Source organism: Lactuca serriola, chromosome 2 (assembly GCF_051521515.1).
Source record: "Lactuca serriola cultivar US96UC23 chromosome 2, Lser_US96UC23_V15, whole genome shotgun sequence".
NCBI classification, from domain to species: Eukaryota; Viridiplantae; Streptophyta; class Magnoliopsida; order Asterales; family Asteraceae; genus Lactuca; species Lactuca serriola.
In genome coordinates, this window is record NC_136409.1 from 32,765,565 (window position 1) to 32,791,501 (window position 25,937).

The 25,937-nt window shown below is 36.2% G+C and overlaps 1 protein-coding gene across 1 annotated transcript; it reads left to right on the forward strand.

The window, feature by feature from the left end:
- The first annotated feature begins 6,900 nt into the window (after nt 1-6,900).
- LOC145086121 (E3 ubiquitin-protein ligase CIP8-like) lies at nt 6,901-8,205 on the forward strand. Its single transcript, XM_079023855.1, has one exon. The coding sequence runs from the start codon at nt 7,039-7,041 to the stop codon at nt 8,098-8,100; it is 1,062 nt and encodes a 353-aa protein (XP_078879981.1). The 5' UTR covers nt 6,901-7,038; the 3' UTR covers nt 8,101-8,205.
- The last annotated feature ends 17,732 nt before the right edge of the window (nt 8,206-25,937 follow it).

The following is a 25,937-nucleotide window of genomic DNA, read 5'->3' on the forward strand; positions in this document are numbered from 1 at the left end:
TTGGTTTCAGGTACTTCCGATAGCGGATGATGGAGCTCGGGGTGATCGCATGGCACACACCATAGTTTAGACAGCCTGGGAATGTTTACTCTGATAACGAACATGTATTTTGGAAAACTAATACTCTGTTTATGTTTTGAAATGATGAATTTGCTTAAAGTAATGTTTTATTAAAAGAAATTTTTAGTCTTGAATTTTGGGACGTTACATAGACACACCTAGGCTCTAATACCACTGGTGAGTTTTATAGGTTACAAGAACTATGTACTTGCGGAATTTCACTTAACACTTAAGGGACATGCAACATAAAGGATCTATGTCATACACTTTGAATGTAACATACAATGAACAACAAAACTAGATGAACCCTGATATAAACTAAATACAATCAAGAATTAGGGTTACATGCCTTTGATGTGTTGTATTAAACAAATCACTTCAATCCTTTATTTGAAGACCTTGGAAAGCTAGCACCAAAAGTATGATGCCTCTAACTAGAAGACATGGAGAGATGAGGAGATGTATGATTTTCGTTCATAACCTTCTAGGAAAAAATACCCATGAATTTTGATGCCTAAGGGGTCCTATTTATAGTTTAGGTAACTTACAAACAAAAAACAATTTAAATGGATTTAATCCAATCCAAATCATTTCCTTATATGCATCCAAGAGGCTTCTAGAAACCTCACGGAGACTACAAAACCGTCCACCATTTGATGGTTCTAGAATTACCTCTTTTGTTTAACTATTGAACTATTACAATTCATCCCTTGCACCTTTAGTTATATCCAGTTAATCCCGAATTAATTCTGATTAGTAATTAATCAATTCTAATTAATTTAATATTAATTTATATAAATTAACAAATCAATTATTTAACAATTGATCACATATTAATTTATTAATCACATAATTAATTAACAAGTCAACTATCTATTTCCAATTAATATATTGATCATACAATATATTAACAAATAATTTATTACAAGTTATTAATCATATAATAAACTAATAACTTTATTGCAACGCTCATGTTCCAGGTATTGTTCATAAAGGTCCTTTGTGGATTTATTATTAGCAAATTTGTCCCTACACAGGGTGTACTTAATAGGTACGTCGGGTGTAGGTCATTTAAGTGAGTCGTGAATTCTGTCGCATACTCATGTAGGATGAAAACCCTAAATTCTATGGTTTAGACCCTATAAAACCTTATTAACTCCCTTAAGGCAGGCCTTATCTTCATCCTTCATCCACTAAAGCAGCCCCCTCGAAACCATAGCCCCATTTGTGAGATTCTTGAGCTCTTTGAGTGATTTGGTGTGTTTTGGTGCTTATTGAAGAACAAGGAGCTCATTGGAGAAGTGTTGGTTAGCTTGGAGCTTGTAGATCCAGATTCTACTCTCATTCATCTTCTTCCAAAAGGTATAAATTCTCAACCTTTATGATTAATTGCTTAGATCTAGTTTAGCATAAGGTTTTGGCATGTTTTGGTCCCATGGGTTGAATCTTGTGAATAAAAGCTACTTCAGAGTTTGATATGATAATTTCTTGTCATTTCTGAGGCTGTGAGATCATAAAAATTAGAACTTGGTTGTTGTATTTCAACCATGCAATATTTGTAGTCCATTAGAGTATGATTTGAAGTTAGGGTTTGGTTTTTGGCTTCATTAAGCCACATAGGCATAAATTCATGAACTATATTATTTTAGACATTCTTTAGAGTTATATGTAAGTATTGTATGTTTTGTCTTAAAGTATTAAGTACTTAATGATAAGTTTAGTTAACAGTGGAGTACATGGGGCATACCCTCTGGGTACACGCGATGCAATGGGTTGAGTCCAATTTCCTTTTCTGTTGGAACCCAGTATGTTGGGCGTAATGGGGTAGTATGCATGACGTACTCACCAAAGGTTATTTGGGCCATTTTGGGCCTTGGTTCATTGTGGGTTTGGGTCATGGTTGGCTGGGTCAAGTGAGAAAAGAGGTAAAATGGTCTTTTACCCATAGCATGATAGAATGTGATATAGACCATTGATTAAAGTTTATTACTTTGATTACTTATTAGCATTGATTTTCGATATGTTCAGTATGAGGAGCCATGATAGAAGCAGCCCAATATTATGATTTGTTATCATCAGACTGAGGTGAGTCTCCTCACTTTACTTGTAGCTCAAAGGAACCAATGTTGGCCCACTGGATTATGTTGTAGGATAAGAGTGGTCTTTATGACACTTTCTGATATACATGTACATGCTTGTTATCTTTGGGACTCTTGCTAGTATGATTGTATGCTTATCTGTAGGGGTGAAATAGACCCATACTAGCTAAAAGATACTAAAGGAGTCAGAAGGGACTCGGAGATTCGGAAGGGACTTAGCTATTTGGAAGGGACTTAAGGAGTCGGAAGGGAACCAGAGAGTCAGAAGGGACTCTTGCTAGTATGATTCTACGACACACTTAATGGTTTTGAGATATATGATTGATGGTTTGGTTGATTTTAGACAAAAAATTATACTTAGTTGGGATGTTACTATTGGATTTGGTGTCTAAGTCCATAACTATAATTGGTATGTACTTGACCCGATATAGTCACCAAGGGACCCTAAGGACCCATCAAGTTGCTAACTTTATGGAGTCCCTACACTCTAACTCTTATAGTCATGGATAAACATGCATACAATCTTAGATCTAGCAACAAGAAATCAAAAATATTGAATCTTGGTTACTTGCAATGGTCCTGAGGTGTTGCTAAAGGTTGTAAATACAATTTCCAAGTTGAAACTATGCTCCAATGGCGATCTCTTCTTCTTTAATCCACCACAACTCAACCAAAAGCACAAGAATCACAAGGAGAGGCTAGGGTTAGAGTTTTTCTGTGCTTAGGGATGACGGAGGCCGATAAGGATCCTTAAAATGATGTTTATGGGGTTTAAATACGAAGGAAACCCTAAAAGATCATGGGCTTGGGCTACATTGCATCTCATGTCGTGAGCTCCTATTGCTCACGTCGTGAGGTTAGTTTAAATCAGAATTTTTATCTGATCACTCCTCATGTCATGACCTCTCTATGGTCACATTGTGACACCTGGTTCCAACCAAAAAATCATGCCTTTGACTCCTTGAATCCCTAAATCGATCCATTCTGGAAACCAGGTGTTACAACATTCATGTGATTAAAATAGTCTGTTGACTGATTTGGGTCGAGTGTGATGTAAGACTACGATTTGGCCTGTAGCATTTACTTGGGGGAAACATACCTATTTTCGTTCGTGTGTTGGTTAGCTAGTCGTTTCTTGTTTAGACTTAAGGGTTGTTAGATCCATGTCGATGTATAAGCTAGGATAGCCTTTATCATTCAGACTCTTGGTTGGAGTCTCGTTGTTCGACCATTTGAGGGGTTTTCAGCTTTAGCAGTCAACCGGGGATTCTGTATTCTAGTTTACTATTAGGACGGCGTGGGACCGGTAAGATTTCGAACATATTGAATTTTTGAGTTTTTTTGGTCAGTAGGATTGATGTATGGGTTGGTGGAGCTTAAATTGTTGGGGCTCATGTTTGGATTCGCCTTTGTATTTGAGTGCGAGGTTGTCGGCATTGGTAGATGGTCATGGAGTCTTCTTTTCAAGTATCAGTAAGGCGGTGCGTTGTATTTTAAGTATGGATAGAAGTTTGACCTTTTATATTTTGATAGGTGCGTTGTAGCACTGGTTTTTGGACTTTTCGAGCTGTGATTGTTCGACTGCGAGAGTGAGGTGAGTCTTCTCACTATACTATGTAGGTTGTTAGTTGGTCTTTGTGTCTCTTGCATGAAAGATTGTGGTTAGATCACAAGACTTGTATGTGAGATTGTGGTTGGATCACAACACTTTCATGAAAGACTGGGGTTGGATCACAACACTTGTTTGTCTTTGTGACTTGCATGGAAGACCATGTTTGGATCATGGCAGAAAGGCTATGGCTGGACTGTAGTCTGGAAATGACTGTAAGACTATCGTTAGATGATAAAATTCATATAGGTTGAAATACAACCCTAGGGTTGGGCTAACTGATATGTATGGTATGTGGTACTTTGGAGAAATTCATTAAGCTTGGTGCTTACGGTTTTGTGGTTTAAACTTTTCAGGTACTTTAGGTTCCAAAGGGAAGGGTTTGACATGATCGTACTACATCCCCTTGAGTTTATTTCCGCATTATCTATTTTTTATTTACTCTTATATTTGGGAATACATTAAACATTGGTTGTCTTTGAACAAATGGTTGTATGGTTTTTAGTGGTTTGAAAATGAAAAATTTACAAGTATTTTTGGGAAATTACAACTCTAAATTTGTACAACAATGTAAAACCCTTAAGAAATTTTCAATTATATTTTGTGGCTTGCTTTTTAAATTTTAAATTTTTGTTTATTTTAAGCTCAATTTTGATTAAATCCAGAAACCTTGTTTCATTCTCAATTTTGGTTAAATCGATAAACCCGTGTAAAACCCTTAAGAAATTTTCATTCATGAGTTTTGATAATTCTGAGGTGTATATAGACTTTATCTTTTGTGAGTTGGTGTTAACATATGTACTATGCATGTGATCCGTTCCAGAACTGTACCCACAACTGTATCGTACCAATCGAGAACCAAAAAATTCGAAACTAGAAAATGGAAATTTAAGGAACCGAGAACTAAGCCGATTTACATATTCGGTTCCTATATGGTTCTGGTTCTAGTTATGTTCTATGATTCAATTCCTTTGTATTTAGATGAGATTAGTTTCGGAAACGGATCGTATCTGAAACTGAAAAATGGAAATTCAAGAAATCGAAAACCGAACAAAATACCCTTATGAAGGTTCGGTTCTTCAATTAATTAGTACATTCGTAATATGTACTTTGATAAATTGTTATTTGATAAATTGTTATTATCGTAGCCACTATGTGAAATTTATTGGAAATTTGTTTCAATTTGTACATTTATGATCAATGTTTAATAAAGTCGGTTCTACTGAACTAAATAAGTTGGGAGCTGATATTTCCAAGGAAGAATTTTAATATTTCCAAGGAATAACTAATGTATGGACTATTTTACCCTTAATCAAATTTAATTTAATTTTAAATAATGAATAGAAAGAAAGATCTTTCCAAACTTTACGTCCATTTTTTACGCTACGTGATCAATTTCAAATATAATTGCTACGTGATCAATTCCAAATATAATTTTCAACAGGATAACAAATTATCTTGCGTCATTGTTATATATCTTTCTTAAAGATATTTAACTAATATAATACATTTATATTTTGTTTTGTTTTAATTTATTTCTTACACCAACAGTGAACAAACTTTTGACGGCGAAATATGGATTTTAGTGATTCTAAAGTCAGGTTTTTGTTGCACAGCAACATGGTTCAAAAATAAAAATGATCATAAGATGTGAATAAATCAATTAAGACTATTAGGTGTGAGCAACATGTTATTGTATGTTATCACATCTAAATTGTCCACCTCATCACCTTAGTCACACTTTGGTATTATAACACCAAATAACATGGGATAACACATTCTATTTTCTATTTTTTTTTAATTTTTTTCTGAATGTTTTTAATTTCTATTATTCTAATTTATTTTATTTTTTTAATTTACTTCATATATTTCTAATTCGTTTTTTTATTTATTTATGTCATATCTCTATAAAAAAACATAATTTCATTAAATAGTAAATTAAAAATATCATACAAACAAAAAAAAACATTAAAAAAAAACACACGATAGTCCTAATAATTAAAAAAAAAACACCAACAAACTATTCTTCGCCCAAGTATTTGCTCTCGATTCATCCTTTGTATCACTTCAGCTCATCTCGGTGGTAAATTGATTCATTTGTCGTAAGAATTGTCAAATCCTTCGATATACGATCTTCTTCGGCTTCTTTACGAAGGAAATTCAAATGCTCCCGTTGCAATTCATATCTTTTATTTGCGATTTTCGTGTGGGCGTCGGATTTTTTTTCATTTCGTTGTGCTTTCGAAGCCGACTTTCATTCTCCTACGCATGTCGTTGCGCGCGCTTGGCTTTGTCGTTGTTGAAATAAAGTATCAACAACTATTCTAATAAAATATAGATAAAACATAAACTGTATATAATACTAACAATTACCTAGGATGTGAAGTCAAAATAGTAGTATTGCTTTTATGTTTTACTCATCAGTTAGGAAAAAGAAGAAAGAAGACAGAAGACAGAAGACAGAAGATTGTTTTGACTTGACTATAATGAACAAATAAAGAGAATACATATAATGAAGTCTTACGTAAGAAATTTTTTCCATCATTGGACCATAAAAAATCATCAAAAATAAGCTAAAGTGGCACAAAATTGCGATAAACACAATTCAAACATCCTTACTGCATTAAAAGCTTAAACTAAAAAGCAAACACACACAAGTTTCTGTGAGAAATTAAACTCAATAAAAAACACACACTAATTTATCTCTCTAGTTTAGAAGATGAAGAATCTTAGGATCGTGAGTAGTTTAGGTTAAAAAAATCTTTTCTTTCTTATTTTTTATTCTTCATAATCAAAGATGACGAAGCACATGGTGTTAGCGGATTCTAGGATCGATTCAAGCTCACATATCTTTTGAGCCGAGAGGAAGATGTAATAGAGCAGCAACACAGAACAAGGAAGAAGTTGGACGTCGTTTGTATTGTTCGTAGTTAGGAAACAAATCTTTTTTTATCTCTTTAATATCAAAATTTAAAAATAAAGCAGATCACGTTTCTATCTTTTCAATATAGAAAATTAAAACTAATTGAAGGGTAAAAATGTCCATCTTTTAATTTTTTCAGTGGATAAATTAAAATGCCAAATAAGTTAGGTCCAAATTATATTAGATATCGAGTTAAACCCAAACTCGAGTAAACTCAAAGTCGGTTCTACTGAACTCATTTGTAGTCCTGGTCCATGTGGAATTTTGAATTGACTCCCTTGCTACAGCCTACATGACATCACGCGTTAAATCTTAGCTTCCAAAAGCCTCCCAATCTTTACACTCAGATGGCCGAAACCCCACCACCATCGCAGTCTCAGCCGTCTCCACCACCGTCTCCACCGCATCCAATCTCTGCTGCTGTACCTAATAATCCTCATACCGAATACTGGTGCTACCATTGCGAAAAAAGTGTCGCCGTTGAAGCCCTACCCGATCATCCTGACGTCATCTGTTTCGAGTGCAAACTCGGCTTCGTCCAATCTATCTCCATCCCTCCATCACATATCGGCGACCTAATGGATGATGAAATTCCACCTCTCAGCAACGAAATTGTTCAGTTCCTCAGAGCAATCGCTTCTCCTGAAGACGAAAACGATTTGCCCCTTCCTGATTCCGCTGTCGATGTCTCCGTTCATGTCTTCGGCGGGGTTGAAGAATCGGACGAAAATACCGATAATCATCATGAAGATGATGCCCATGAGAATCGTAATCGAGGAAATCGAGATCGTGAAGGATCGGATGATGAAAACGAAGAAGACGAAGAGGATGAGTTGCGTCAGAGACAAAGGCGTCATCATCTCCGTCTTCGTCTCCACGACCACGGTTTATCCGCCGGCCGTCATGACAGGATTCTCGATTGGGCGGAGCTTCTGTTACAACTGGAAGACCAATCAGTCACATTCGGTCAACAGCGTCTCGAATCTGAAGATGATTACATCGGAAACCCAGGTGATTACATTGACGCAACTGGATACGATTCCTTTTTACAAACCCTAGCCGAGAGTGACAGCAACGATAAGAGAGGGCCGCCGCCGGCGTCCAAATCAGCTGTTCAAGCATTGCAAACGGTTGAGGTAAACGCAATGACGTCTTCTGAATCTTGCGCTGTATGCAAAGATGGAATGCTCAATAATGAACAGATGATTGTGAAGCAATTACCTTGTGGGCATATGTATCATGGCGTCTGTATAATGACATGGTTGGATTCAAGGAACACTTGTCCGATTTGTAGGCATGAATTACCAACAGATGATCCTGAGTATGAAGAAGAGAGGAAACAGAGATTGATGGCGATGGCTTCAACAATTGATCATGGCTGCTCTTCAAGTTCTGGTAGTGGGGTTTAATAACTGGTATGTAAGTATGTAACTATGTATGTCCTTCTCTTCACTACTTAAGCTGATGATCTTAGCTTTTGTTCTCCTTTTGATGTAAATAACAACAATTTAGTATTTGGGTAGTTATTTGACATAAGTTGATGCCATTTGGAAGTTGGAACAATAACATCTTATGATATATTTGAATCTAGTTTATTGGGCTAACATGTAATGTGGGAAGTATGATTTTTTTTTGAGAAGTTAAAGAATTTAAAATATGAAGTTGATAGATATATAGTCGTTTGGTGGTGGTCGGGGGCGGTCGATTGACGTTAAGGGACTAATTGGTCGACTGATCAGTGATTAATCGGCGCATAGGAGCATAGGCGGAAAGCCTTAGGTTATGTTTGGCATGATAGTTGAGAAGCTAGCTGAAAGCTGAAAAATTAGCTGTTAAATAAAAAGTTATCTGATACAAAATGATGTTCGGTATAACTAGCTGTAAAATAGCCGGAAGATATAAAATTATATAAAAGGGCATTTAAGATAATGTGTTTCTATAATTAATTAAGGGATATATCAAAGGTTTGTCAAAAACGACAATATAAAAAAACTTGAAAAATAAGCTAGTGGTGGCGTGTCAAACACAGTCTTAATTATAATAGAGCTAATTTATAACCCGTGAGAACCACGGTTATAAAATTAATTAAACTTTGATATTAAAAAATCAAAATTATTAATCAATTGTTTTAAATAAATTATTACTTAAAGAGATATTTTTTTAGTTATATAAAATTATAATCGTTGATTTAAATAAATAATGAAGTTATATCATCTTATAATCTGTATTAATTATATTTTATTTTTCAAATTAATATTATTAATTTAATATAATTAGAGTGAGAAAAATTTAAAATGAAAAATCAATTATTTATTTAATCTAAATAGAATGAGAAATTTAAAATTAAAATTTGAAATGGATAATCAATTATTAATTTAATGCAATTAAAGTGGAAATTTAAAATTTGAAATTTGAAACCTATAATTAATAGGTTGACAAGTGGCATGATAATGATATATAACATTAATTAGGAGTTCTAATTGTATATCACTTGTCAATAGAAAATTAAACCTATTCTTTTATTAGAATACTGGGATTTGTTTTAAAAAAACAAATATTACCTAAATCTGATCAAAATAAATAAATAAGTAAATAACTATAAAATAAAATTTTGACATATTCAATAGTCAAAATATTGAAATCATTATATATCATAATTTTTAGGCTAATTGAGAATCTTTGTCACAATTTTAGTCATCAATCTTGATAATTAAGTCACAAATTATCATAAATTTGAATAATTGTATAATGTTATTGAAATTTTGACTGTCTAACTTTTTGATCCGTCTAAACACCAAGACGCCTAGATACGCTCAAGACGCCTAGATACACTCAAGATTGACTGTCTAACTTTTACTGTCATTTATCGTAGACAGTAAAAGCCTAATTTTTACAACGTTGGATGTATCATAAGCTTTCAATCTTACCACTAAAGATAAAGTTTTAGATTTAAAAAAAAAATATAATGTATTTTGTGTAGTAAAACATGTCTGAAGAATAGAAAATCGAAGGCCAAATTGCCTCATATAAAACCAAATATGGGTTTATATTTTATTTGGAAATGAGATTATGTTATTAAAATGAATTTGCATAATTAATTTTTTTTAAAACAAATGTGTTTTAATTATGAAATACCAAAATACAATAAATTAATAAATATTTAAATGTTATTTACGCTACCAAACATTTAAATATAATAAATTAATAAATATTTAGAAAACATGTCACATAAGCCTATTTCATCCTATAAAGCCTCCTTGGCCCTTGCACAACAAAGTCGTGTATGGAGTATGGCTTCAGTCTTAACATGACAGAACTCCAAATCAGCACCATGCGCACTTGAAACGGTGTTCACAACATAGTTGTGTTTCCACAAAAGCATAGGTATATCACATTGCCTAACCCTTCCAAAATCCCCTCATAAAGCTGAGAAAAAACCAAACCACAAACCGGAACAACGAAAATCATAAAATACCTGATTGTATGATTTTTTATTTTGTAAAAACCAAGTATTTTCAGTGCGGTTGAATTTATCATTATATATATATATATATATATATATATATATATATATATATATATATATATATATATATATATATATAATAAAAGGAATATGTGGCTGTAATGTATAGAAGCTTAGGTGTGGAACCTTCAATACTAAGTTATTTTGAAGGAAATTCTATCAAATCTTTTCCCAAAAATTTCAATATTATGTTATAGTAAACTATGATCATATTAAATCTCATTGAAAATCTCAATAAAAGATGAATGCTATTTATTTTTACTTCGTTAAGACATCGACATATTCTTCGTTTATGCCTAACATAGATATTGTTATGTCTTAAAAAAGATGTGCCAATTTCATTAGTGATTTCGAATGAAATTTAGCTATTTAAATTTTTGTCATATTTTGAATGACGAATCAAATATCTTTTCACACAAGATTTGAATTTAAAAATTAACAATTCATGACTATAGGTTTCAAGCACGATTTGCAAAATAAAGCGATAAACAAAACAGTGGTGATAAAGAATAAGGATTAAGTATTCATATTTATTAACATTTAATAGATATATTTACGCCCAGGGGAGAAAAACGAAAAATTTGGATGCAACTTCAAAGAATATCTTCCAAAACGAGGATGCATTGAGGGTTTTATATCCAACATTACATCCCTAACAGCCACATGTTCCCTTTATATATATATATATATATATATATATATATATATATATATATATATATATATATATATATATATATATTACTTTGTTTATGATTTTCTTTTCTTCAGTTATGTATGATTAAAAAGCAACTAGGAAGCAAGATTTAACTTTAATGACTTATGAAATGTATTTTTGGCCATAAAAATACTATTTTAAATTGTTCTAATTATGTTTTGGTCATAGTTTTGAGATTTTTAGTATTTTAGCTACTAACTTGACATAAAATCGATTTACATTTGTGATCGACTTGCCCAAAGAAATATGGCTATAACTATTGGCTTTACGGTTAAAAAAATGCATATTTAGTACAATATGTATGGAATTAAACCACATAGAAACTCAATCACAGCTAAAAGCACAAACCACACAAACATAAAAAGTGAACCATAATCAATCTAAATAGTTTTCAGTTAGCCAAAAATCCTTACAACCACCCTAGGTCTACGGCACTTGAAATTTTATAAGACCAAATTGTATTTCTTTAAACCCAAGTATATGTTGGACGAAGCCCAAAAAGAGAACCTAGCCCAGATCATTCGAATTGAAAGTTTTTACTAGATGGACACTTGCACGTTTTAAATTTATACCTTTATTGGAAGTTTTTTTCCTCTATAACCATAAAGACTTTGAATTTTTGATAAAATACCGCTTTTATAAGCTATAAAAGGTTTTCTGATTATGTCTAGGATAAGTTATATAATTTAACCATGAAAACTTTGCAATTTCTTAATCAAACCCCTTACCTTTTTAATTTTTGGAGTAAATTGTAAATAGGGATAAACTCATATCTGTCTTTCCCAATATTCTTTCCACTGGATTTGACAATGTTCGGCAAAAATAAAATAGTTCATTGTAATTTAACATTTGGTTAAAACAAAAAACGACTGTTTATCATAGTTTATAAAATATTATCTTATAAGCTAACTTATTGATAATCTAGCTTGAGATAGCGTGATGATAAGCTAGTTTATAAGCTAAAAGATAATTTTTAAACTACTTTGCTAAACAGTATCTTTGTATTTTGTCGTTTTCTCCTCTGGAAATCTACATTCAAAATCGAATCATTGAATGTATAGACAAAATCGAATCATTGAATGTATAGAGTTAGATACATTGTGGTTTTCACATAGATATTTCAAAAATGGGTCTAGCTATTATGATGTGAAACATGTGACAAAAATATGTGTTGAAAGAAAAAAAAGAACAAACGTGATTGGGTCAAAGATTTAAGGTTTGTGTCCAAAATCATAAAGGGGAAAGTTGGAAAATCCTAATCGTTTGATGGTTAATGGTGCGGAGGTTTTCGGTGAAGGGAGATGGGAGTTTATGTGCCCAATTAAAGCCCATACAATTCATGTCATTATTTTTTGTGACATAATCAATATAATCAGGACAACTTCTAATAGGGCTGTGTTTTTGTATAAAAAAAAAATACTTTAGAGTATTTGTGGTTAAATTATAAAAAGTTCCTCGGACGATTAAATTATAAAAGTGACAAACTGTATTTGTTTTATTTTAAAGTATTGTGTGTTTTTTTTTTAATATATATATATATATATATATATATATATATATATATATATATATATATATATATATATATATATATATATATATATATATATATATATATATATATATATATTTAACAACACGAAAAAATTAGAATTAAAAGTACGAAGTACAAAGATGTTAATACTACCAAAATAAACCTAAAAAAAGTTGGCAGCATTGAATTATAAGGATATTTTTTAAATTCAAAGTTTTTTAAAATTATAAAAAAAAAAGTTTTTGTAGTTAAACCAAAAAATTAAGAAACTACAATAGTTTTTATACAATTGCCAACAAAAAGTGTATCGATGCTATGATAGTTAAAACATTTTTTACACCAACATACTACACTCCCATGAATCATAATCACACACCATAGTTAGCTTTTAGTTATCTAAATGAACAATTGAAACAACAAAAGACAATCATAAATATAAAAATGAATTAATCCAAATCCGAAATTCTAATTTATCGAACAAAACTAGTAATAATATCAAACTACAAATAGTATAATCAAGACAAAACTACAAAAAATTGATGTATATTGAAAATTGTTATTTTGGTCCACAAAATTTGGACCAGCAAAACTGGTTCAAAACTTTTATTTTGTTGCTTTAGTCCATTTTAAAAAAAAATAAATAAATGCCAATTCTACCTTTTGCATTTTATTTTATTTTCAGTTCTTTTATTTAATTTTCAAAATTTCTAATTAAAAAAACAAATATATATATATATATATATATATATATATATATATATATATATATATATATATATATATATAGGCTTAGATTATTTTGTTTAAAGTAATTATTGGGTTATTGTATGCATAAATGTGGGCCAATCAAATTTATTTATTTTAAGAAAGTGATTAATATATATTATTGAATTAAATATAATTGAAAAAACCATCATAATTAATTACAAGGGTAATTTAGTCAATTAATATAGATGTAATAAAGGAAAATTGTATTTTTTAAGGGATCATATATTCTATTAATTTTAAAAATCCGATTTTATGAATTATAAATCTTTTAAATCGGACATTCTGACAGAATATGTTTATGAGTATATTTAAAAATAATAATATTCTTGAACCATAAATAAAAAAAATATTCTTGAACCGATTTCTTGATCATGAATTTAAAAACTTCTTGTAGATTAACAAACTCTTGAAGAATAAAAACAAAAAATACATTATTTCTTATAGAATACGACAATTGTTAAGAATTACATTTATTGTTAAAAAATAATACTAAAAAAACTTTCAAAACAGGAAAGAAAAAACATCAAAATCTAACAACGACTAATACATTCTAAAAGAATAATTTGGTCCGTTTCAAATTTGTGGTCCGTTCTTCAAGCATCAACTTCTGTGATTCCAACAGAATTGAAATTCGTAATTCCATTCTAACAGAATTGAAATTCATGATTTCATTCCAATAGAGTTGGAATCTCACCAATACTTATGTGATTCCATTTCCTGTCAAACAATCAAACCCATAACCTGATAAAAATTAATAATTTATCACCAATTCTTAATTCACAATTGTATAAAAAAGATCATAGTTCAATCAGAATGGATATCAAGGAGTTGAATCTAGGTTTTAGAACATGATGTTACATAAGAGAGCTTACGGAATACGACTCTGATATATAGCAAACTTTAAAATTTAGATGAAAATCAAATCATCCATTGATATCCAAATGGTATATCATCCCATCATTACCCTACTCATTTGCACAATTGATGTATAGAATTTTAGATAAAGAAATTGCAAAATACCAGAAAAGACATATCTGCAGAATTGGGTACAGTCCTAGAGATCTTCACAGCAGGAGCCTTCCTGGCCAAACTCTCCCCACCGTTTGGAGCCCTAAAAGCCCCATCTTTGAACGTCCTCCCCGCAGACCATTCAGAGCGAAAGGTATAGGATTCGGAATTGAAATCAGGCTCGCATTCGTTCATCGGAATTGACTGGATTCGGTTTTACTGGAGATCTTCACAGCATCTTCCGGTTTTGGACTCGACAAATTGTTTCCGCCATCGGTGGTCGAAGATACTATCGGAGATACTAGAGAAACGAATTGGGATGCAGATGTCGATGGTAATTAAAAGGGGACAAATTAGGTTAAAATCAACTAGCATAATTATAGGAAAGTATTTAGGGAAGTTGTTTATAAAATTACCTAATTACCCTTATTTATTTATTTAATTATTTATTTATATTTTAAATATTGATTAGCCCACATTTATGCATACAATAACACAATACTTAGTTTAAACACCTGAACCTATGTCTTTCTATGTCTCTCTCTCTCTTTCTCTCTCTCTCTCTCTATATATATATATATATATATATATAATATATATATATATATATATATATATATATAGATCCCCTCCTACTGACCCATCAAACCCCATCACTCTTTAAGAAATTGACCACACTGAACTCTTTCATACCACTTGCCGGACCAACACCATTTGTCAAAGCCGCCATTATTGTCCGAGTTTCCATTTTCGTAGGAGCACCACCATCCTGCCACCATCTGTTGTTATCAGATGCCATCTTTTACTTAATTCTTGTTGGAGCTGGAAAGACGGTACAGATCTGTTCGAACTCACTGACACACGTACCGATAATTATCGGTGTCACCCATTTCGACGATTGTATGCTTTAAGTTTTTGCCACAATAGTTTGTATACTTTGACAATTTTAGTCCATTTTATATGTTTCAAGATTTTGCCACAATACGCTGTATAGTTTAACAATTTTAGTTCCTGGCCTATTGTAATTAGAGATTCACCAAATGTATTTTAATATTTGTCAGTTTAAGTCCATTTGACCATTTTCACATTCTTTTTGTCCTTTTTGTTTTTTTTTCATACTACTTATTTTTCATTACAGATTGGCGACACGTGTTTTAATATTTCTTACTTCCAGTCCATTTAACCATGTTGACCTTTCTTTTGTCCCTTTTCCGTCTACCGATTTGTGCTTCCATCTTGGGCTTCTTTTTGTCATTGTTTTCTCATTGTAATAATTTGTGAATAAAGCAAGACATATTTTAGTAATATCGAGTTCAATAAATATATAAGAAGAACCACAAGGGTGACTTGTGGTTCACCATGGGCTCACCTACTAGTTTATACTTATTTTTTTACATATAAATACATTTTTATACGTGTAAACTAGCCGTTTACCCGCGCAAAGCGGCGGACGACAAATAGTTTGTTTCGACAATTAATTTCTTTTCGATGGAGAATGAATATTTTTAATTCAATCATTAGTTTTTTTTGGAAACATGTCATATTAAAAATAAAGAAAATTCATGAAATGACCAAATTATAGGGTGTTGAGTATTTATTTGGATGAAAAAAGATTTGGTCAAAACCTTGGAAGAGAAGATTTATAGGAGTTTGTTTAAATTTTAATATTATTTTATTAGTGATTAGTTGTACAATTAGCTTAATGATTTGGACGTCTTAAAAAAATATTATTATTTTATTCAATCTATTTTTAGAAATAGTGGGATTTCTTTTATAAGATAGTAAAGATATGTATTTAATATATATATATATATATATATATATATATATATATATATATATATTAATAAAAATTTTAAAAAATAATATATTTATTTGATTTTTCAGTAAAATAATAAAAATAAAGTTTTTTTAAGAAAAATCCTAATATTTTGGGTCAGTTTACGAAATAGTCCAAATATTTTGGGTCAGTTTACAAAATAGTCCAAAATTAACTTGTTACCGGTTAAACTGAGAAAAAGGTCAAAATGTAACCATATCGTGTATTTTTTTTTAATATTGGATTATTTTGTATACTAGCTTGATAGTTTATTTTATTTACTTCTTTTTATTAGTTTATTTTAGATTTTTTAGGTCTTTTTATTAGTATTACATTGTATTTTATTTATTTTCTTTATTATGGATTGTATCGGAGACTTTCTATTTTGCATCAGGTATTTTGTAGTGTTTTGGAGCTTGTTGCGGGTGTGGATTAGCTTGGAAATGGGCTTTGTGGGCTTTCGAGACATTATTGGGCTTTACGAATCCATTAAAGGAGATTTGGGCTTAAAAAACTAAAGACTTGGATGAAGTGGGCTTGTGAAGATGGGTCATGGATTTTTATTTTAGGCTTGGAGCATCCATATTTGAAGCTAGATGATGATTTGTTAATTTGAATCATGTGGGATATGGAGGGGACCAAGGGAATCTTAGGTAGTGGAATGATGTAGTGGATGAAAAGTGAGCCAATAGCATTCCAACAATATTTGTGAGGGTGGATTCTCATGTGCGCGAGTTCCCGCACAACTGCCCAGTTTTGGGCATTTTAGTCATTTGGCTCACCATTTACCTTGGAGGTTGGATCTAACATCAATGACTTCGATTTTCCATGATTAGAGACCAGAGGAGGCGATTTTTGGAGCTTGGATACACATTCTTCTTATCTTCCAAAGTAATTGTTAGTTTCTTGATGCAATTAGACTTTTGTGATTGTTATTTTGTTGCCATGAGTGGCTAATTTCTCTATTTTGGTCAACCTTGGCTAAAACCTTTGAATATTTATGGGTTTTTGAAGGATTCATGATTATTTATTATTTATCTTATGTTTATGATTTTAGTTCATACTACTTCCGTCCCAAATTGATAGTCCACTTTTGACTTTTGAAGCCTTTTTTCTTCAACTTTGACCTTAAATAATTTTGTTTTTAATAGATAACATTTGATGCAAAATATATGAATGGATTGTATTTTAAATGCTTTTTCATTGTTCTAAGTTTTATCAAGTAATATATAACACAAATAAAAATATTTAAGGTCAAAGTTGAAGAAAAAAGACTTCAAAAGTCAAAAGTGGACTATCAATTTGGGACGGAGGGAGTATTTCTTATGTTTGTCTAATACTTTGATCATGAGCTTGGTACTTGAATGAGTAATTGTTGGTTTATTTCTTTGGTTTAGCATTGAATCATTGAATTTACTTAGAACAAGGGCTTTATGATGGTAGAAATCATCTCTAGCTTATGAATCATGATTCCTTGATGGATGTGTAAGCATTGACATCCTCTAGGAATTGGGGATTCCTTCATTCTTAAGTCTAATCAACTTATTGGGTTCAATTGCCTCAATTGAATCCTTGATTTTGATTAGAGCAAATTACTGAAATCGTCCCTGTGGTTTGGTCAAAATTGCACGTTTGGTCCCTACCTTTTTTTTTGCACTCGGATCGTCCCTGTGGTTTGATTTTGTTGCGTTTTTCGTCCTTGTGGTTTGATTTTGTTGCATTTTTCGTCCCTTACATACATAAAGTTAAAACCAAACATGCATTTTTTACCAAACCATTAGGACGAAAAACGCAACAAAATCAAACCATAGGGACGATCCGAGTGCAAAAAAAAGTTAGGGACCAAACGTGCAATTTTGACCAAACCACAGGGACGATTTCAGTAATTTGCTCTTTTGATTAAGGTGTGTTGTGGGCTTCCCCAACCTCCCTACTACCTATGAGGAATCTTGGCATATCATGCTTCATGATTGCTATAACCAATTTGGGATGAATGATAAGCTTCATATTGAATCCTAAAGATAAACACACAAATGTTTATTGTGTTGAATTGCCTTGGTTAACCAATTATCCCTAATATTTGAGCATCTCACCATTTTGTTTAATTGCAAGCTTTTTAGTTATTCAAGTCTTTTAGTTTTCAAGCAATCACAACACCCCCCTTTTAGTTTAATTATAGTTTGTTAGTTTATTTACACTAGTTCTATTGGATTGCATTGGTGATTAAATACAACCATTTCGCTGAGGATCGATACCCCTTTTAACCATTATATTACGTTTTATTTACAAAAAAGGGTGTAATTTGCTTGGTGGACTTAACATCTCACCAAGTTTTGGCGCCGTTGCATGGGAAATTGGTTATTGTTATTTGATTGTTTATGTCTAGGTCTACAAGAACCAGTGAACTACTCTACAATCCAGAAATTGAAAAAGAAGCAAAGAGGTTGAAAAATTTAGCCAAACAAGCAAAGCAACAACAACTCGTTCGAGCTTTTTTGTAACATCTGGATTTCAAGGTATAATATTTTATGTATTTTATTTAATTTGAGACATGTGGAGTAACTCTACGAGTTGGTGCCTCAACTCGTCGAGTAGAGTCGCGACTGCTCGAGTCAGCACTGTTGAAGGAAACCCTAATTTTTCGGTCTTGTGGCCTATTTAAAGGCCCTTATGGCCTCCCTTTGCGGCTACCTTCCAAAGAGAGAAACCCTAACTGCCTTTCGTGTGTAGAGAGAGAGAGAGAGAGAGAGAGAGAGAGAGAGAAAGAGAGAGTCATTTTTAGCATTCTTGGGCATTTTGGAGGAAATATTTGAAGAGCTTGATGGATCTAATCAAGAGGAGGTCGTGGATCTTGCATTCTTCTATCATTAGCTTCTCTTTTGAGGTAAAAAGCTATTACCTTGGCCTCATATTTGTTAGATCTCATTTTGGGGAGTTTCTAGGGTTTTCTCCCAAATCAGCTTGTGCTTTTGAGTTATTTGAACATGGTTGAGGTTTGAACCTCAGATCTGGACTAGAGAAGGTCTTAAGAGTCCAAAGATTCAAGCTTTATTGAGCTGGAGACAAGCTCATGAGCATTTAACCCTTCTTGGAGCTTGTAATGGCGTTATGGGGCATATATGCCAAGCATTAACATAAAGATCGAAGCTTTACGTGACATTCGAGCCTTGTGAGTATAGATCTAGTTTTTGGAGTGATAGATCTGCCCAAAAATGTCAGAATGAGAGTTTGGACTGGATGGACTCGCCGAGTCCATGTGCAGACTCGACGAGTCGATTAGGGTTTACTCGATAAAGTTTATGCGTTGTAACTCGACGAGTATGCGAGACTACTCGACGAGTAGAGTTGGTTTTCATAAGGCCCCTGAGGGATCGAGGGGACTCAACGTGTCCTCCCAGTGCACAAGACGAGTTGAGTCAAAATGGGCTGTTGACTCAAGTTGACTTCCGTTGACTTTGGAGCTTAGACCAATTATGAGTAATGGAGACCATGAAGGGGTAGAATAGTCTTTTACCCTTACCAAGAGTTAGAGAGGGGTTAGTACAAGTTTATTAGAATAATTGGTCTAATTAGAGATAATCACCATATGTATTAGGCCGAGGCTGATTCGGTGATTCGTGTATGAGGAGTACTTGCTTGCTTACTTCGAGGTGAGTCTTCTTACTATACTTTACCTAGAGTGGTAGCTATGTGTGAACGAAGGGTCTTATGTGCTTGCTTGAGTTATGCATGTTTGTGTGATATGTATTGTATGCTACGTTATTGTTGACTAGACCGTACCGGAGGGTCCAACGAACTATGAGGCCAGTGGGTTCTCAATCAGACCGGACCAGAGTGTCCAACGAGCCATGGGACTGGAGGGTCCCACTGACACACATTGACCAAGAGGGTCTTCCAGAGCTATAGCCTCGAGTGGCTAATTATTTGTATGTGGTATTTTAGGGAACTCACTAAGCATTCGTTCTTACCGTGTTATGTGTTTATGTGTTTTAGGTACTTCCGAGGATCGCGGAAAAGCACCAACGTGATTGTACACACACCCACCGAGTCGGAGTTATATGTTTTATGGATCCTGGATTGTGATAAATACTTTTGAAAACTATATTGGTGATGGATAATTGGTGTTTTGAGAAATGTGATATGTGTTTTATAATAATTAAAAAGAAAAAATTTGTTTGAAAATTTACATTGTTACAAGTTGGTATTAGAGCCTTGGTTTGAGGGATTCAGATACACCTTCGGGTACGTCTGGACTCAAACTGAGGATTTGAGAAAAATATTCAATAAAAATGATCTTTCCTAAAAACAAGTAAGAGTTTTCAAGAGAAAAGCGGAAAGGAGCAGTGTGTACAATCAGTCAGCGCCCGAATAATGATTTCCCAAAATACCCTTACTTTATGTGCTATGTGATATTATGAGATATATATTATGCATGCTAGAACGTGGGCTAGGTATTTCATGTCTTAGGACTAGAGTGGCCTGATTTGTGATGCCTTAGCCTAGGAGTTACTGCTGCTGTGAGTTGCTTTAAGTGCGAGTAGGTAGCAGAGAGGAGCCTATGAGAGACCTACTAGGGAGTAGCATATGTTCAGAGAGGCATAGAGTACTTGTGATCTGGGATCCTAAGAGGAGAACTTGGGATGAATACGGATATAGTGTGAAAGGTAGTATTGGGTCCGTACTACTGGAAGCACCGGATCGGTAAGCAGTCCAAGTTTGAATCCTTAGGGTGCTGAGGAACAAGTAGGGGTGAGTGATCGAGTGAGAGTATTCTCGATCAAGTTTCTGATTATTTTGTGTTGTGTTTCAGAGAGAGGTATCATGGTGGGTACGCGCCACAACCCAGGGGGCAGTGGTACCACTGGTACCAGCGATGAGGAGATTCGCAGGATGATTCACGAGGAGGTGGCCGCAGCCATCCGAGCAGAGATTCCCGAGATGTTTGGGTCTATCAAGACCACCTTGATCGAGACATTTGATGAGCGTTATGCTGCGATTACCGAGACGGCTGCTGTTGTAGCCACCGCAGCTGTCGCTGATGCCAGGCCACATGGGGGTGACTCGTTGCTGTACCGGGAGTTCAACAACATGAAGCCACCGGAGTTTGATGGGACTCAAGATCCGATTGACGCGATGAAATGGATCTTTGACATGGAGGGGTGTTTCTACACTTGTTCCTGTCCGGAACATTTGAAGGTATGGTTCACGCTGAACTAGCTTCGCTTGGAGGCGAAGGACTGCTGGAAGTTTGTGACAGCCAGCTTCACTCCTACAGAGCTCACTGCAGTGTCTTGGGAGAGGTTTACTACTATGTTTCGAGACGAGTATGTTCCCCCGGTGGAGAGGGAACGGTTGGCCCAGGAGTTCTTGTCCCTCAAGAAGAGGATAGAGTCTATGACAGTGATTACAAGGATGTTCCATGAGAGGGCGATGTTCTACCCTGAGCACGTGTCTACCGAGCAGGAACGAATAAGCTGGTACTTGAGCATACCGAGGAGGGATATTTGTGAGTTTGTGGCTAGCTCGACATACCGGACATTTGCTGAGCTCCAGGAAAATGCATGGAAGAGGGAGATTGAGCTGGAGACTCAGGCTAGAGAGGCGGTGGAGTCTCATGGGAGGGATAGGCGATCGACACAGTCTCAGCCGGCAGCCAAGCGGGTAAAGCCCACTAATTCGAGATTTGGGTGCCAGAAGGGCCACACTTGTGGAAAGTGCGGAAAAAGTCATGAGGGGGTGTGTCGAGCTGGTGTTTGCTACAAGTGTGGCAAGGAGGGGCATATCGCGAGGGATTGCCCCAAGAGGTTTGCAGTTTGTTTCCACCACAACCAGACCGGCCATCGAAAGGCTGAGTGCCCGCAACTGCTTCAGGGATCAGCACAAGGATCTACCCCTGCTACTACACGAGCTACATAGAACCGGCCAGTGAAGGCCGAGGTACCGAAGGCTCGCGGGAGAGCTTTCCAGCTGACAGCAGAGGAGGTCCGCGCAACACCTGATGTCGTGGTCGGTATGTGTTCTTTTATTTATTTTATTTGAGTTATGTTGTGCTTATATTATGTTATTATTAGGTACTTTTCTTGTGAGTTCTGTACCTGCCTTGGTATTATTTGACTCGGGAGCGAGTCGATCCTTCGTATCATTAGCATTTAGTCAGCACATTAGTATTCAACGAGAGGTGCTGAGTCGACCTTTGAGAGTCTCCATAGCCAATGAGCATGCGGTATTTGCAACTGATGTGATCCGGGGATGTGTACTTGAGATTTTTGGAGTTGAGTTTCCAATAGATCTGGTACTGATTGCGATGGGGGATGCTTGTGTCATCGTGGGCATGGGCTGGTTGAGTGGATTCGGAGCTATGATTGGCTGCGAGTGTCAGTTGGTGACCATACGAGACCCTGGTGGGGGAGTGCTTACAATATATGGCGAGGGTACCCGATCTAGGTCGGCATTTTGCTCGGTCGCCATAGTGGATAGAGTCTGCAGCAAGGTTGTAAGGGTTTTGTAGTGTATGTTTCGGATACATGAGTTGCTGCCGAGAGATCGAGTTCTATCGCTGAGGTTCCGATAGTGAGGGAGTTTCAAGATGTTTTTCCCGAGGAGTTACCGGGTGTGCCTCCTGAGAGGCAGGTGGAGTTCCGGATCGATTTGGTCCCGGGAGCGGCACCTATTGCCAAGGCCCCTTATCGCCTTGCACTGCCTATGATGCAGGAGTTATCCTCACAGCTTCAGGAGCTGTTGGGGAAGGGATTCATCCAACCGAGTAGCTCTTCGTGGGGAGCGCCGATCCTTTTTGTCAAGAAAAAGAATGGTTCACACCGAATGTGCATTGATTACCGAGAGTTGAACAAGCTGACGGTCAAGAACCGTTATCCGCTTCCAAGGATCGACGATCTGTTCGATCAGTTGCAGGGTTCATCTTGGTTTTCCAAGATCAATTTGAGGTCCGGATACCATTAGATGAGATTCTACGAGGAGGATGTTCAGAAAACGGCCTTCACGACTCGCTATGGGCAATACGAGTTCGTGGTGACGCCTTTCGGCGTCACCAACGCACCGACAGCGTTCATGGATCTCATGAACTGGGTTTGCAGGCCTATGTTGGATCGTTCGGTGATCGTGTTCATTGATGATATCTTGGTGTATTTGAGATCTAGAGAGCAACATGAGGAGCATTTGCGAGAGATTCTCAGAGTGTTGAGATCAGAGAGGCTTTATGCCAAATTCTCCAAGTGTGACTTCTGGTTACAGGAGGTCCAGTTCCTGGGGCACCTCGTTAACCAGAATATATTGGTTGATCCAGCCAATATTGAGGCAGTTATGAGGTGGGAAGTGCCGAAATCCCCTACCGAGATCAGGAGTTTTCTGGGTTTGGCTGGCTACTATCGGAGATTTATCAGGGATTTCTCTAAGATTGTCGTCCCCTCACCAGATTGACCCGGAATGGCGTTGCTTTTACTTGGGGTTCTGAGCAACCGAACTCATTCGAGACTCTTCGTCAAAGGTTGTGCGAAGCCCCCGTGTTAGCCCTTCCCGAGGGGATGGAGGATTTTGTGGTTTATTGTGATGCATCCATATCTGGGTTGGGTGCGGTGTTAATGCAGAGAGGGCACGTGATAGCCTATGCATCGAGGCAGCTGAAGCCTCACGAGACGAGGTATCCCACCCACAACCTAGAGTTTGGGGTGGTGATGTTCGCCTTCAAAATCTAGCGCCACTACTTGTACGGGGTTCGGTGTACCATTTACACGGACCATAAGAGCCTGAAGTATATCATGGATCAGCCCAACCTAAATATGCGCCATAGGAGGTGGTTGGATGTGGTGAAAGACTATGACTGTGAGATCCTGTATCATCCGGGCATAGATAACGTGGTAGCCGACACCCTAAGGCGCAGATCAGAGTGCGTCGCGATCCGTGATGTGTGTATGAAGATGACCGTGATGACGCCGGTCTTGGATACCATACGAGAGGCCTAGGTGGTGGTCGTGAGACCAGAGAACTGCAAGAGGGAGCAAGTGATTGGGCAGGTGTCCGAGTTTGTGACGGACAACCGAGGAGTTATAAGTTTCCAAGGGCGAATTTGGGTGCCCTATATGGGCGGAGCGCAGCGTATACTGATGGAGGAGGTGCATAGATCGAGGTTCTCGATCCACCCCGGGGCCACTAAGATGTATTTGGACCTGAAGAGAGATTATTGATGGACCTGTATGAAGAAGGACAAGGCATGGATAGTTGAGAGATGCTTGACCTGCTGCCAGGTCAAGGCAGAACACCGGCATCCACATGGTCCATTGCAGCCTTTGGAGATTCCCCAGTGGAAGTGGGAACAGATCTCGATGGATTTCATCACCAAGTTACCGAGAACTGTGCATGGGGTTGACGCGATCTGGGTGATTGTGGACCGGCTGAAGAAGAGTGATCACTTCCTTGCTATCAGTGAGAGCTCTTCTGCGGAGCGTTTGGCTGAGATCTATGTGAGGGAAGTGGTAGCACAGCATGGAGTGCCGATCTCTATCGTGTCAGATCGAGACGTACAGTTTACTTCCAGGTTCTGGAAGAAATTTCATGAGTATTTGGGCACGCGCTTGCATTTCAGTACTATGTATCACCCTCAGACGGATGGCCAGAGTGAGCGAATGATCCAGACGCTCGAGGACATGTTGCGGGCATGTTTCATGGACTTCGGAGGAAGTTGGGACATCTACATACCCTTGGCTGAGTTCTTCTACAACAACAACCATCATTCGAGTATTGGTATGGGAGGAGGTGTCGAACTCCCATTTGTTGGGGAGAGGTGGGGCAGAGGGTGATGGGCAGACAGGGATAGTGCTAAAGACGACCGAGCAGATTCAGCAGGTCAGGCAGAGGTTGATAACAGTCTAGAGTCGCCAGAAGAGTTATGCAGATAAGCGACGATCCGAGCTAGAGTTTTAGGTCGGAGATTTCGTACTCTTGAAGGTATCCCCATGGAATCCGGTTCAGGAAGCGGGGCAAGCTGGGGCCCCGATATATCGGCCCTTTTAGAGTGACCACCAGAGTGGGCATGGTAGCATACCAGTTGGAGCTACCTACAGAGTTAAGTTAGATTCATAACACCTTCCACGTATCCCAGCTGAGGAAGTATGTGGCCGATGAGACGGCAGTAGTACCGCTGGAGGACATTCAAGTGGATGCGAGCTTGAATTACATTGAGAGGCCGATCGCGATTTTAGACCAAAGGGTGAAGGTTCTAAGGAACAAAAAAGTGCCCCTAGTTCAGGTCCAGTGGCAGCATCAGATGGGATCCTATTTGACTTGGGAGCCGGAGTCAGAGATGCGGGAGCAGTATCCTGAGCTATTTGGGAGTCAGGACTTCGAGGGAGAAGTCTGATTCTAGTGGGGGAGAATTATAACACCCGGATTTCCAGGTATAATATTTTATGTATTTTATTTTGACACATGTGGAGTGACTCGACGAGTTGGTGCCTCAATTCGTCGAGTAGAGTCGCGACTGGTGACGTGGATTAATGAATGGACTCGACGAGTCTGTGCGCCAACTCATCGAGTCAGCACTGTTGAAGGAAACCCTAATTACTTGGGCTTGTGGCCTATTTAAAGGCCCTTATGGCCTCCCTTTGCGGCTACCTTCCCCAGAGAGAAACCCTAACCTGCCTTTCGTTGTGTAGAGAGAGAGAGAGAGAGAGAGAGAGATTCCTTTTTGAGCATTCTTGGGAATTTTGGAGGAAAGATTTGAAGAGCTTGGTGGATCTAATCAAGAGGAGGCCATGGATCTCGCATTCTTCTGTCATTAGCTTCTCTTCTAAGGTAAAAAGCTATTACCTTGGCCTCATATTTGTTAGCTCTCATTTTGGGGAGTTTCTAGGGTTTTCT

Bases quoted from the DNA above. Each gene is read 5' to 3' on its own strand.
- LOC145086121 (XM_079023855.1), top strand. From the start codon at position 7,039: ATGGCCGAAACCCCACCACCATCGCAGTCTCAGCCGTCTCCACCACCG.